Here is a 10,759-nt window from a genome sequence, read left to right on the forward strand (position 1 = left end):
AGAGGCAAGGTGCTCGCACATGAAATTCCCTTTGAAGGATATCTTATTTGACTATTATGCTATACTTGGGCAAAGCCATCGAGACAATATCCATCACCAGGAAGAAGAGAAGCGAAGCTATAAGTTCTTTAGGATAAACCTGAGATACATGGTACTGTAGCAATGGTCGAATTGTTGCATAGCCCCCTCTATTTCTTGTGGGCTTTGGGTCTGGTTGAGACGGCTTGCGTTAATTAATAATTAATGGTTTTGTTTGTGCTTTTTGTGGAATTTTTTTTAGGACCCTAATAACGCGTGGATGACAACTTTAGTTGTGAAGCATGGCAACTTTCGCGGTTCAGTTTATTTTTGATAGAAACTTGTTGTGTGTCACTGAAATTTGCCATCCTTGTATGATTGAAATTATTACGAAAACTTCAGGGCCGAAGTGTCACGCACCTGACGTGTGGCACTTATCAATCATTTATTCTTTTTGTACCGTCTGTTGTATTTGTATAGTTTTTGGGCGGTTTCCCTCGTTTAACTGGACCAACTTGAGTAGTTGGCGTTTCTAAAAGGGAACTCTAATTGGTTGCCATCACTAATGGTTCTGCGTTCACAAGCCGTAGTATCAACCCTTCATGCCATCAAAAATGTCGTGCATGTACGATAGATTGCCATGTACGATAGATTGCCGCACGCTACGAAGGAAGTTGTGCACACATTTATCATGAGAAGAAAAAAAGGACGGCGCCACACACGTATCTTGTTCCCTCCGGTGTGCCATGCATGTGCTTCTTAACGTAGAGGACAATCCTGACGGATGGTGAATCTGACAGTGGGACTGCTGCGCCCATCACGAGGTTCGTGCTCCTTACATGGTCGGCAATCCATGGACACTGTACATAGCAAAAAAAAAAAACCATGGACACTGTATGTATAAGCAGGAGCTATGCCGCCATTTAGCCACGACATCGCGCGCGCACAAGAGCCGAGCAAAGGGAGCGTAAACCACCACGAGCACAACAATGAGATCCCTGGTCTCGGTGTCCGCGGCCGCGCTGGTCCTGGCCGCCGTCCTCGCCGCCGCGCCGCGGCTCGCGGGGGGCACGGACGAGTGCGGCGCCACCCCCCCGGAGCAGGAGGCCCTGAAGCTGATGCCGTGCATAGCGGCGGGGAAGGACCCGGACTCCCAGCCCTCGGACCGCTGCTGCGCGGCGGTGCAGGAGATCGGGGAGAGCAGCCCCGCGTGCCTCTGCGCGGTGCTGCTCTCCAAGATCGTGCGCCGGGTCGGGGTCAAGCCGGAGGTGGCCATCACCATCCCCAAGCGCTGCGACCTGGCCGACCGCCCCATCGGCTACAAGTGCGGCGGTACGTTACGCGCTGTTTGATTCATCGCTCGCGTGGTTCTTCGCCTAGGAATTCGTTGGATTATGAAACGGTCGACGACGCGTTGGGCGAGTAATCACGTGTCATTTTTCTTTGTTTTGCAGACTACACCATGCCCAGCCTGCAGCTGAAGGACTGATCGACGGTTTACCAGCACCAAAGCGGTTAAATAAAGCTAGTAAGTTCGTGTCTCCGTATGCAGACACCAGTACATTGTATGGAGTGTTCAAAAAAGACCATAGATTCTTTTCTTTTTGTGGGATTAAATAAGGCTGATGATTCTGTGTGTATACAAATTCCTATAATCCCAATGGTAACGTGCGGGTATCCGCTAGCAAAGGTAGAAGCTGAAACACTGTCACGCTGATCAAGGCTTACTCCTGTGTATGAAATCATTCGACAAATTTGAATAAGGAAATATATTATACTACATCTGTAAAAAAAATATAAGAACGTTTATAGATCACTAAAGAGAAATACTACATACTACTAGCAACAAAAGTGTAAAAGCAATGAGATATTGGCCCTGCGCCTGAACGCTTTGGCGACGTGTCAACACACTGTGCTACACGCAGTCCGTACGTACTCAATGGCACAGCGATGGCTACTTGTCACCTGCCTCCACCTCACGTTTGCATCAGCACAGCAGCCCAAGCCCGCATCGATCCCAGCCGTCCATCGTGCACAACACCCAGTAACATTGTACCACCTGGCGGCCCCGATTCCTATCTCTTCCTGCCCCCGCGTCCCCACCCGCTCCTTCGGCGGTCTTCGCTCTGCAGCCTCTGCTGTTTCCACTCCATCCAATCGTCCGTGCTCCATCCATGGCCGCACCAGCTCTCCCCCTTGCCAACCACGCCGCGCCCACGGCCACGGCCAGGTACCTCCACCGCAACCACCAGTTGCTGCAGCCCAAGAGGCAGCTCCCGCCCGGCTTCCTCGCCGCTCGGCCTCTCCGGCAGCCGCGCCGGCCGCTCTCCGCCGTGCCGGAAACCAAGGAGGAGGACGCCAAGACGGCCGAGGAGATCACCGAGAAGTACGGCCTCGAGGTCGGCCTCTGGAAGGTAAGCACGCACGCCACTGCAGCCTACTAGTATACGTATACATGAAGTGAAATTTGCAAGCACACGTGAACTGAATCGTGTGACGTCTGACGTGTTTGCTTGCTTCAGATATTTAGCTCCAAGGAGGAGGAAGGAGGCGAGGAAGGGTTGGAGGGGAAGCCGAGGAAGTCGAGAACGGAGCAGGCCAAGGAGCTCCTGGGCAAGTACGGCGGAGCGTACCTGGCCACCTCGATCACGCTCTCGCTCATCTCCTTCACCGCCTGCTACCTCCTCATCAACGCCGGCGTCGACGTCCAGCAGCTGCTCGGCAAGGTCAGAGCTACTTTTCGACTCGAGCTGGTCACAAACTTCTTAATCACAGACGGGGTTTGTGCTTTGTTCTAACATAAATGCTGCAGATTGGGATCGCCACGGACGAGACCGGAGGGAAGGTGGGGACATTCGCGCTGGCCTACGCCGCGCATAAGGCGGCGTCGCCGATAAGGTTCCCGCCGACTGTGGCGCTCACGCCGGTGGTGGCCAACTGGATAGGGAAGATCACCAAGGGAGGCGACTGACTCCACTGATGCAACAGTGAAGCATAGGCACTTCGATCGATGTGCGCTTGCTGGTAGTCTATGCATCACGCCCAGCTTAGATGTTCTAGTAGTGTAAATGAAATCTGGCTAAAGTACGATTTTGCCTACTTGTTTTGTATGTTTGCTGCTGCTCTTGTAAAACAGGATAGTAATCCCAATGTATCAGAGACAAACTAGTATTAGTAACTGGGAATATATCGAATTTTAGCTAGTAATGATAACAATGAATGGTGAGTCCAGAAACCGTCAATGCTTGGGAAATGACCTATAAACTCTTCTGCATGGAATTTGCACAGTTTGCTCGACATATGCCCTAGTATAATGGTATAAGTTATCCATTGTACTTTGTACACGCCTGCCAGAATATTTACAGGTTTTTGCAGAGGAAGAAGCAGGCGCCCAGACTGACCTTATCAGGGGAATCCAGTTGGAGAAAATCACCTGATAAGCTCAAGCGGCCAGACTGAAGACACAAAATACTAGCGACTCAATGTACATACGCTGACTGGAAGGAGGAGGTGAAACCATTGAGGCACGGCAAAGCAATAAGTTACTGAACACACATCGCCAGGCCACTGCCAGAAAGGACGCAAAATTTGGTAGAAATCACCAGCTTCCAAAGAGTCCCAGGAAGAACATTTACCATCCCCAAGAAACGAACTCTCTTGTTCCAGAATGTCCTAATCATCATCTTGTTCTCTATCCACAGGTTGGGCCTACAGCTGTAGATTTGCTGACAACTGCTGGCTGTTGCTGGGGTGTGCGAGGGGCGGTTGCCTCTTCAGCTAAGAACTGATCCCACTGCACTTCTGCTGTTCATTAGTCAAGTACTTCAAAGTTGAGGTCGGGTTGTGCCTTTTTAAACAACATCACGGTGAATTCATTTCTTAAAGGATACGTGCTGTTCTCCACATATCTGTAATGCTGCTGGCATCACCGTCAGTGAGAAGGTAGTAGTCAGCATCAACCTGCAAAAGTGTGTACAAGCATGAGCCACTGGGTCTTTGAGAGTCTGGATATCATATCAATACAAGATGAAAAACAATAGAAAGCTAAAAATAGATTGTTATTGCTACCAGAAAGGTGACTGGATAGTACAAAGATCAAGAGTCCAAGAATATATATGCAACTAATGTGAGTTGACGTTCACAGATGTCATGGACAAAGAAGTTATGAAGGGAAAAAATAAGAGTCCGGTGTACTTTTCAGTTCAATGATATGATTAATTTTTTTACCTTCCATAATAGTTTATTTATACAGAACGTAAAGTTCATATCGACTTGCATCAACATTTTTTTAGAAGGAACTTACATCAAATTCTGGAGTTATCTTTGCCATCCCGCCAAAGTTTTGAGCATTTAGATCTGGAGTTTTGTGGATATGCTGAATATTCGGCAACTTGTCCTTTGATCTGCTGCTTTGTCCAGCTTCTGTTGCTATGAATCCGTCTGTGGAGGCAGGTTCGGCCACATTTGCATGCCTTGGAGGCGTTGTGACACCAACCAGCTCTTCCATGTTTTCCTCAAATTTACTAAAAATATAATGAGAATGTTAATAAGACAATCTACCGTTTAATGCATAAGCCTCAAAGAGAAGACTGACACATTACCTAACCAGGTAAAGATCGATGGAACCCATTGTACTCCTTATTACGATTGTGTATCTCCTTTGGACATAATCACCAGCCTGATTAAGGAACAGATTCACAGAGGTCGCAAAAAAGTTAGTAATAATTATTAAACAATAGATGAAGTAGATGGATAACTCATCACTTTGACTGTTTCATTACCTCATCAGGATCTGGTACTTCCAGTGTAGTGCCATGAGGTGCTTTTATCGCGATTAGTGTTTCATTCTGCAGAACGACAAAGACCATATGAGATCGCAACAAAATTATCTCCATACAGATTATTATAGCTGGTCTGTTAAGCTAAGTCTGAACAATTAGCAATAAAGTGACCTTTGGAAATGAACAATATTGCATTTCTCAGTAAAACAGACGGACCTGAAAGCAGGGCAATCCCTTGATGTCATCCTCGGTAAGGTATAGCCACCTAAAGGCAGGAATACCAGAAAAAAATTAGTACATGATTAGAAAGTGGCATGCTATTAAGTACAAAAGCCAAACATGGAAGGAATATAGTTTACCTCTGATTGTTCTCTTCTTCAGTTAACTCCCTCACCTTTTCATGCATTTCACTGCAAGTATAATTATTTTCAGATCATGTAGCTATTTACTTTAGGTACCAGACAAATTACAGTCAATAATTTTGGAACCTCCAGTAGCTACCAACCTTATACGATTATCCAATGCTTTTTCTTGGAGTTTAAGATTTTCAAGTTCTGTCTGCGACAAGGTTACACAAAAGGCTGCTTAGATTAAAATGTTTTCTGTTTCTATCTTCAGAAGAAATTATCAAAACTGTGACAATTTCAAGGTTGCGAGAACTAGAAAATTACAGCAATATGTACCTCCAAAACTGAAAATTCATTGTCTAAGTTAGCTCCTGAGTCATCCAAACCCCTGCAGCGTTGCGAGCTTAGCATTTCGCACCATAAATACAGGCATAAATAGTTAGAAGGAAGACAATGATTACCTCCAACGGATTCTGTTCTTAAGCTTCTTTTCTAACAGCCCAATTCCTTCAAGGACATTTGTAATGTCGTATATGCGTCTTTTTTTAACCTGTTGTTAGAAACCATTGGTAATCTTGTATCAATAGGGACCAATATATATGTTAGCTTTAATGAGAAGAGAAGAAATCTATACCACTAATATCTCTGCAACATGATTCAAATCTAAAATGCCATCTTCAGCCTGCTTGAGCAAACTGATGAACTTTTTAGTCAATTCCCCTGAACAAACATTACACAGAGAGCTGTCAGAAAACCTAATATCTAACCAGGCAATTCTCTTCTACTTAATGAATAGGCAGCACTCCCGCTGGGTATTCCCAGAAAAAAAAAGTAAAAGCTAATATCAAGCATGACGATATAACCAGATATAAATGCACCATAAGCTGAATCCCAACAGTAAGGTGAGAAAAACTAGAGATCGTATGAGACAAGACAAACCTAATGAATGTTCAGCGCGGGAAGAACCAGGAGTGAGTGGAGTACCAGGTGAACCTGCAAAACACAAAGGTGCATGCATTCAAATATTAGTGCAAAAAAACACATCCAGATATAAAAGTATAAGTTGTGAAAAAAAACTATGTTGATGTAATCAGTAGTATAGAACAAGAGGTTTCTACGTGCCAGCATTTGATATAGGGGTCTGCAGTCCATCTTTGCTGCCTTTAGCCTTTGATTTGTATGTCCTAGCAGCTTTTCCAGAGACAGGGGTCATATGTGGACTGCTAACTCCTTCAGTAAACCCAGGGCTGGTTATCATCCATTCAGTTGACTCAATGGCATCACTTTCTCCACATGGAGCTTTTCTTTTTAGCTGCAAAAAGGAGAAAATGCATCATTCAGTGATCTTACATCAGAAATTGCCTTAAGTGGCATATGCAAATAACAGATCTCAAATTCTCATGTATGCAGTAAGTGTATCATGAGTAAGTCAACATGCCTCCTGGGTCTAGTAGGCAGATAATATTTTGTTTATATGCTGTATAATCTAACAATGAAAATGGACAGCAATCCGCATGATCACAACACAAAGATATAAGAAAACCTAGAGCAGATAGCACCAGTGTCAGGTATAAGCTATAGCTGCATTGAACCTATGACTACACAAACAGTGATCCTATCATGGCTACCAATAATCCCAAATGACAATTTCCTTCACCAAAACACTCAGAATCTCTCTAAAGAACACAACTATATTTGTGGAGCTTCAATGTGAAAAGTCGTGTACACTGTCCAAGATAACAAAGATCATGAAATCTTTTTATACTATGGGGAAGTAACCATCATAAATACGCAAACATGTTTTTTCTGCAACATTGTCTCGTTAACCTGGAACAAGCACAGTGATCCAAAGAAAACAGATATCTCTAACAAAGTGCAATGCAAATTACTACATGAGCAGCAATTTCTGTGTTGCAGATACATACACGTCAGGCATGAGAACTGCAGTAATAATAACTAAATTAGCAATAACATGACTATTCACAGAAAAAGAAACATGACAGAAGCACCAGAACTGAGAACTGCCAATCATAGTTGCAACAAAGTGAGGCGACAGCGAATTTACATCTAAACCGATTCTACAAAGTATCAAATGCTACTTTATTAGTATTCCTAAAAAAATGCTACTCTAGTACCCTCCCAAGCCGACAAGAAGCAACTCTCAAGCAGCTGGGAAGGATTAAGGAAAACAACCTGAATGTGGCATTTGCCATCCAAACATTACCTATCGCCCCCAAACCCCAAATCTCCCTGCGGACCGGCGAACTACATACACAGATTACTCCACTTTGTATTCTAGAAAAATATTACTCCAATTTGCAATTGATACCAGATAAATCGATAGACTATCCAATGCGATGGAAGCTTAACATCAATGTTTCCCCAGATTATTCAGAGAATGGAAATAAGCTGCCGACGATTCTACCGAAATCAACATGCCAATAAACTGTATAACATGTTCGATATTCCGCTAAATGACAGCTCGAAGTGCACAAAACCTCACCAAATCCGTACGAAGATCCCTCCAAGAAACAAGCACATGGTACAGTAAAGTTCATGGGTAGGCTCAAAGAGGCAACTCACGGGCATCCTGATGACGATCCCCTCCTCGACATCGCCGCCAGCGCTGCCCCGGGACGCTGCTGCCGGGGCGGAGGAGGACGGCGGCAAGGGGAACCGGTGGTATTCGGCGGGGACGGCGAAGGGCGGACGCTCCGGGGCCAGCGGAACGCACTTCTGCACCGATTGCACGATCTGCTGCGCGGCCTGCGGCCGGCCACCTCCCGACATGGTCTCCGACAGGAGGGCCGCAGCACCACCGAGTCCGGCGATCACCAGCCCGGCGCGTGGAGAGGCTGGTCCTGGTCGGATCTCCGGCGATCGCCCCGATGCGGGCTCCTTGGGTAGGGTTCCGGCGAGGTCGGCGGCGGGGAGCGGGGCGGTGCGAGGGGTTAAGGGGGAAAAGCGCGAGGAGAGAAGAAAACGAGGGAAGGGAGGGAAATTGGTAGCGTTTGCGAGTTGCGACTTCGGATAGGTTATGTGGAGGGAAGCCGACGGAGAGGGTTGTTCTGCGACGCGGTTATTTTATTTCTTCGAGGGTCTGGATGTAAATCTAGCGCGGGGCTAGAGCCCCGCGGCGCTTGGTTTTAGTTTGTGCCTTTGTGCCGTCCGTGTAACACTATTCCGTAATTTTCTTTTAAACATCACAAAATTGGGAGCTTTATTTTTGTTTGGTTTGAGGTTGCTTACCACATAAATCATGTGGTAATTGGGAGCTTTATGTGATATCGTGGCCTTCCCGTGCCACTTCGCTAGGGTACGCGACCGGCTGCCGGCGGCGAACCGGCCGTTGAGATCCACCGCGGCACCTGACGCGGTTCAGCCTAAAAAAACCAGACCAAGGGAGCAGTTCGGTCCGAGACGGGTCCGAGCTTTCCTAACCGCCCGTCAATGGCGGATGGGCGACACGTGGGGAGACATCCAACCTTCCAACCCCCCCCCCCCCCCGCAGCCGCGCAATGGAGGTATAAATCCCACGCCCCGACCCGTGCTTGACCTAGATATCTCATTCTCCCATTTCTGGGCGGCGGAGAGAAACCCTAGATCCAGGACAGCAGAGTCATTTGGGTGGTGGAGAGGCAAGGTTGGGGGAGACTCGAGATCCTTCGCTGCGGTGGTCGCCTCCCCTCCCATGGCGATGGAGGGGGGGCGCGGCTATCATGGAGACCGGCACGAGGCGACGGGGGAGGAAGAGCTAGTCGTGGAATGGGTCGGATCCCCGGGCGCGGCAACGGCCGCGGGGGCGACAGGAGCAAGTTCTCGTGGCGGCGCGACGACGACGGGAGGCACACCAACTCCCACTCCAACTCGTCCAAGGCCGCGTCAGCGTCGGATGACACATCCAGGTGGGAGGAGGCTGCGGGGAGGCGCCGCGAGATCCACGACGGCGGGATCTGGGTTCAGAAGGCGCAGGCGTCGTCGGGCTCAGGCGGCGTCAGTGCAGATCAACACGCCCCCCCCCTCCGCAGCAGCGTCCTCATGGAAAGCAAAACCAGGTGCACCCTACCAAGAATCCTGATCTCTATCCCATTTGCAAGTCCCCTGAGCATCCTCCTACGCGATGCCCGCAAGCTTTCTGTGAACGCTGCAAAAAATTAGGTCACCTTGCTTCTGTTTGTGTCGAATTCCTTCCGTGGGAATGCATTGCCCCTATGTATGCTTTCCAGTCAAAAGGGCAGGGCTTCTACTACATACATGATTCTTGTACTGCTAATCAGGTGAAGGAGAGGGCCAATAATATTGTAGTTACTATCATTGAAGGGGAAACATCGACTCGTCAAATGGAGCTTGATCTTAGCGATTACTTGGCTACGGGTTGGCGCTGTTCGGCGCATGCTATTGGCCCTGGAGTTTTTGTTGTGAGATTTCCTAACCCCAGAGCAGTAGCGCAAATCTGTTATGTGGGGAAAGTCACTCTTAAGAAAAGTGGGGCTGTGATTCATGCCACACAATGGTCATCTGCTGTGAGGGCCAAAGGAGTCATGGAGGTAGCCTGGGTTAGAGTCAGTAATGTCCCTCTGGATAAGAGAAGCGAAAGAAATATGGCTTATGTTACATTGTTGGTAGGTGTTCCTCTTGAGATTGATGGTGCAACTCTGCACCGTCCTAGCTCTGTTCGTGTTAAAATGGGGTGCAGAAACACTGATGAAATCCCTGTTGTGGCTGAGGCAGTTTTAGGAGGGCACTTTTATGATTTTTTCTATGAAGTGGAGCAAGTTCTGACTAGAGATCCCAACAGAGAGAAAAAACAGTTGAGATATCTCAGGGCCCTGATAAGAATGTGGAAAAGGAGGGATATAAGCAGGCGGCTCCTGGAGCTATGATGAACAGTTTCTCTCCCGGGCCTGGGCAGGCCCCTTCCAGGTCCAAGGGAGAGAAGCAGGACGTCATTCGGGAGTCGCAGGAGAGTGTGGAATCCGATGACTCCTTGCACACTTCTCTGTTAATCGACACTATGGCTCAAGAACAGAAACTGAGAGAGGAGAATGTAAGTATCCTTAACAATGAAAGAAAAACGGATACTCTTTGGCCTAGCAATGGGCAAAAATCCGATTCTGATGTCGTGAGATCATCTACACAGGTGAATGAGATGACTGAATACAAACAAGACAAGCTGGGTGGAAGCAGCAACTACAGAGTAGAATTGCCTGATGATGGTGTGGAAGATGAGGTGATTCCTACCCCCCCTCTAGTCACCGAAGAGAACCTTCGCTTCAGTTCGCGTAATGTGCAGAACAAGCTGGAGAGGGTGGAGGAAAAGGCCGTGGCAGCAGTGAAGAAGAGGAATATGGAAGGTACGCATAACAGCCCAAACTCTTTTGAAACGCTCTCTAACCCTGAGTTGATTCTTAGGGCGGTTAAAATGGGTGTTGACATTCCTGATACTAACTTTACCTGCATTGATGTTCTGAGAGAACTTGAAAAATGTCGGAACAATGAACCTCAGGAGGAGAAAAAAGAAGATAATAACAATGAGGAGATCCCTATGATCTTAACTAATGCAAAAGGGGACAAAACCCCCTTGAATTTGAGGTGGGGTGATGAAACTGATGT

The 10,759-nt window shown here is 47.4% G+C and overlaps 3 protein-coding genes and 1 pseudogene across 3 annotated transcripts; 3 read left to right on the forward strand and 1 right to left on the reverse strand.

The window, feature by feature from the left end:
• Positions 1-928: 928 nt before the first annotated feature.
• On the forward strand, positions 929-1,982 carry LOC125538180 (non-specific lipid transfer protein GPI-anchored 1-like). The gene is made up of 2 exons (XM_048701462.2): positions 929-1,350; positions 1,473-1,982. The coding sequence occupies exons 1-2, from the start codon at positions 1,008-1,010 to the stop codon at positions 1,505-1,507; spliced, it is 378 nt and encodes a 125-aa protein (XP_048557419.1). The 5' UTR covers positions 929-1,007; the 3' UTR covers positions 1,508-1,982.
• Positions 1,983-2,102: 120 nt separating this feature from the next.
• On the forward strand, positions 2,103-3,225 carry LOC125538179 (FAM210B-like protein). The gene is made up of 3 exons (XM_048701461.2): positions 2,103-2,432; positions 2,541-2,744; positions 2,831-3,225. Exons 1-3 carry the CDS (start codon positions 2,193-2,195, stop codon positions 2,987-2,989), a joined length of 603 nt encoding a protein of 200 aa, XP_048557418.1. The 5' UTR covers positions 2,103-2,192; the 3' UTR covers positions 2,990-3,225.
• A 94-nt stretch (positions 3,226-3,319) lies between these two features.
• LOC125538178 (transcription factor E2FA) lies at positions 3,320-8,169 on the reverse strand. The gene is made up of 14 exons (XM_048701460.2): positions 7,730-8,169; positions 6,269-6,458; positions 6,086-6,139; positions 5,781-5,866; positions 5,608-5,696; positions 5,483-5,534; positions 5,305-5,357; positions 5,159-5,209; positions 5,016-5,064; positions 4,800-4,865; positions 4,620-4,696; positions 4,322-4,541; positions 3,909-3,978; positions 3,320-3,822 (listed from the first exon to the last, which is right to left on the reverse strand). Exons 1-14 carry the CDS (start codon positions 7,934-7,936, stop codon positions 3,710-3,712), a joined length of 1,377 nt encoding a protein of 458 aa, XP_048557417.2. The 5' UTR covers positions 7,937-8,169; the 3' UTR covers positions 3,320-3,709.
• A 668-nt stretch (positions 8,170-8,837) lies between these two features.
• Positions 8,838-10,029, forward strand: LOC147985609 (uncharacterized; annotated as a pseudogene).
• The last annotated feature ends 730 nt before the right edge of the window (positions 10,030-10,759 follow it).

This window comes from Triticum urartu, chromosome 2A (genome assembly GCF_056163025.1).
Source record: "Triticum urartu cultivar PI428250 chromosome 2A, HENAU_Tu73, whole genome shotgun sequence".
NCBI classification, from domain to species: Eukaryota; Viridiplantae; Streptophyta; class Magnoliopsida; order Poales; family Poaceae; genus Triticum; species Triticum urartu.

Bases quoted from the DNA above. Each gene is read 5' to 3' on its own strand.
- LOC125538180 (XM_048701462.2), top strand. From the start codon at position 1,008: ATGAGATCCCTGGTCTCGGTGTCCGCGGCCGCGCTGGTCCTGGCCGCC. The intron at 1,351-1,472 runs GTACGTTACGCG...TTTGTTTTGCAG, and splicing joins CATCGGCTACAAGTGCGGCG to ACTACACCATGCCCAGCCTG.
- LOC125538179 (XM_048701461.2), top strand. From the start codon at position 2,193: ATGGCCGCACCAGCTCTCCCCCTTGCCAACCACGCCGCGCCCACGGCC. The intron at 2,433-2,540 runs GTAAGCACGCAC...TGCTTGCTTCAG, and splicing joins TCGAGGTCGGCCTCTGGAAG to ATATTTAGCTCCAAGGAGGA. The intron at 2,745-2,830 runs GTCAGAGCTACT...TAAATGCTGCAG, and splicing joins TCCAGCAGCTGCTCGGCAAG to ATTGGGATCGCCACGGACGA.
- LOC125538178 (XM_048701460.2), bottom strand. From the start codon at position 7,936: ATGTCGGGAGGTGGCCGGCCGCAGGCCGCGCAGCAGATCGTGCAATCG. The intron at 5,358-5,482 runs GTACATATTGCT...ACCTTGTCGCAG, and splicing joins ATGAATTTTCAGTTTTGGAG to ACAGAACTTGAAAATCTTAA. The intron at 3,823-3,908 runs GTATCCTTTAAG...ACTAATGAACAG, and splicing joins AGATATGTGGAGAACAGCAC to CAGAAGTGCAGTGGGATCAG.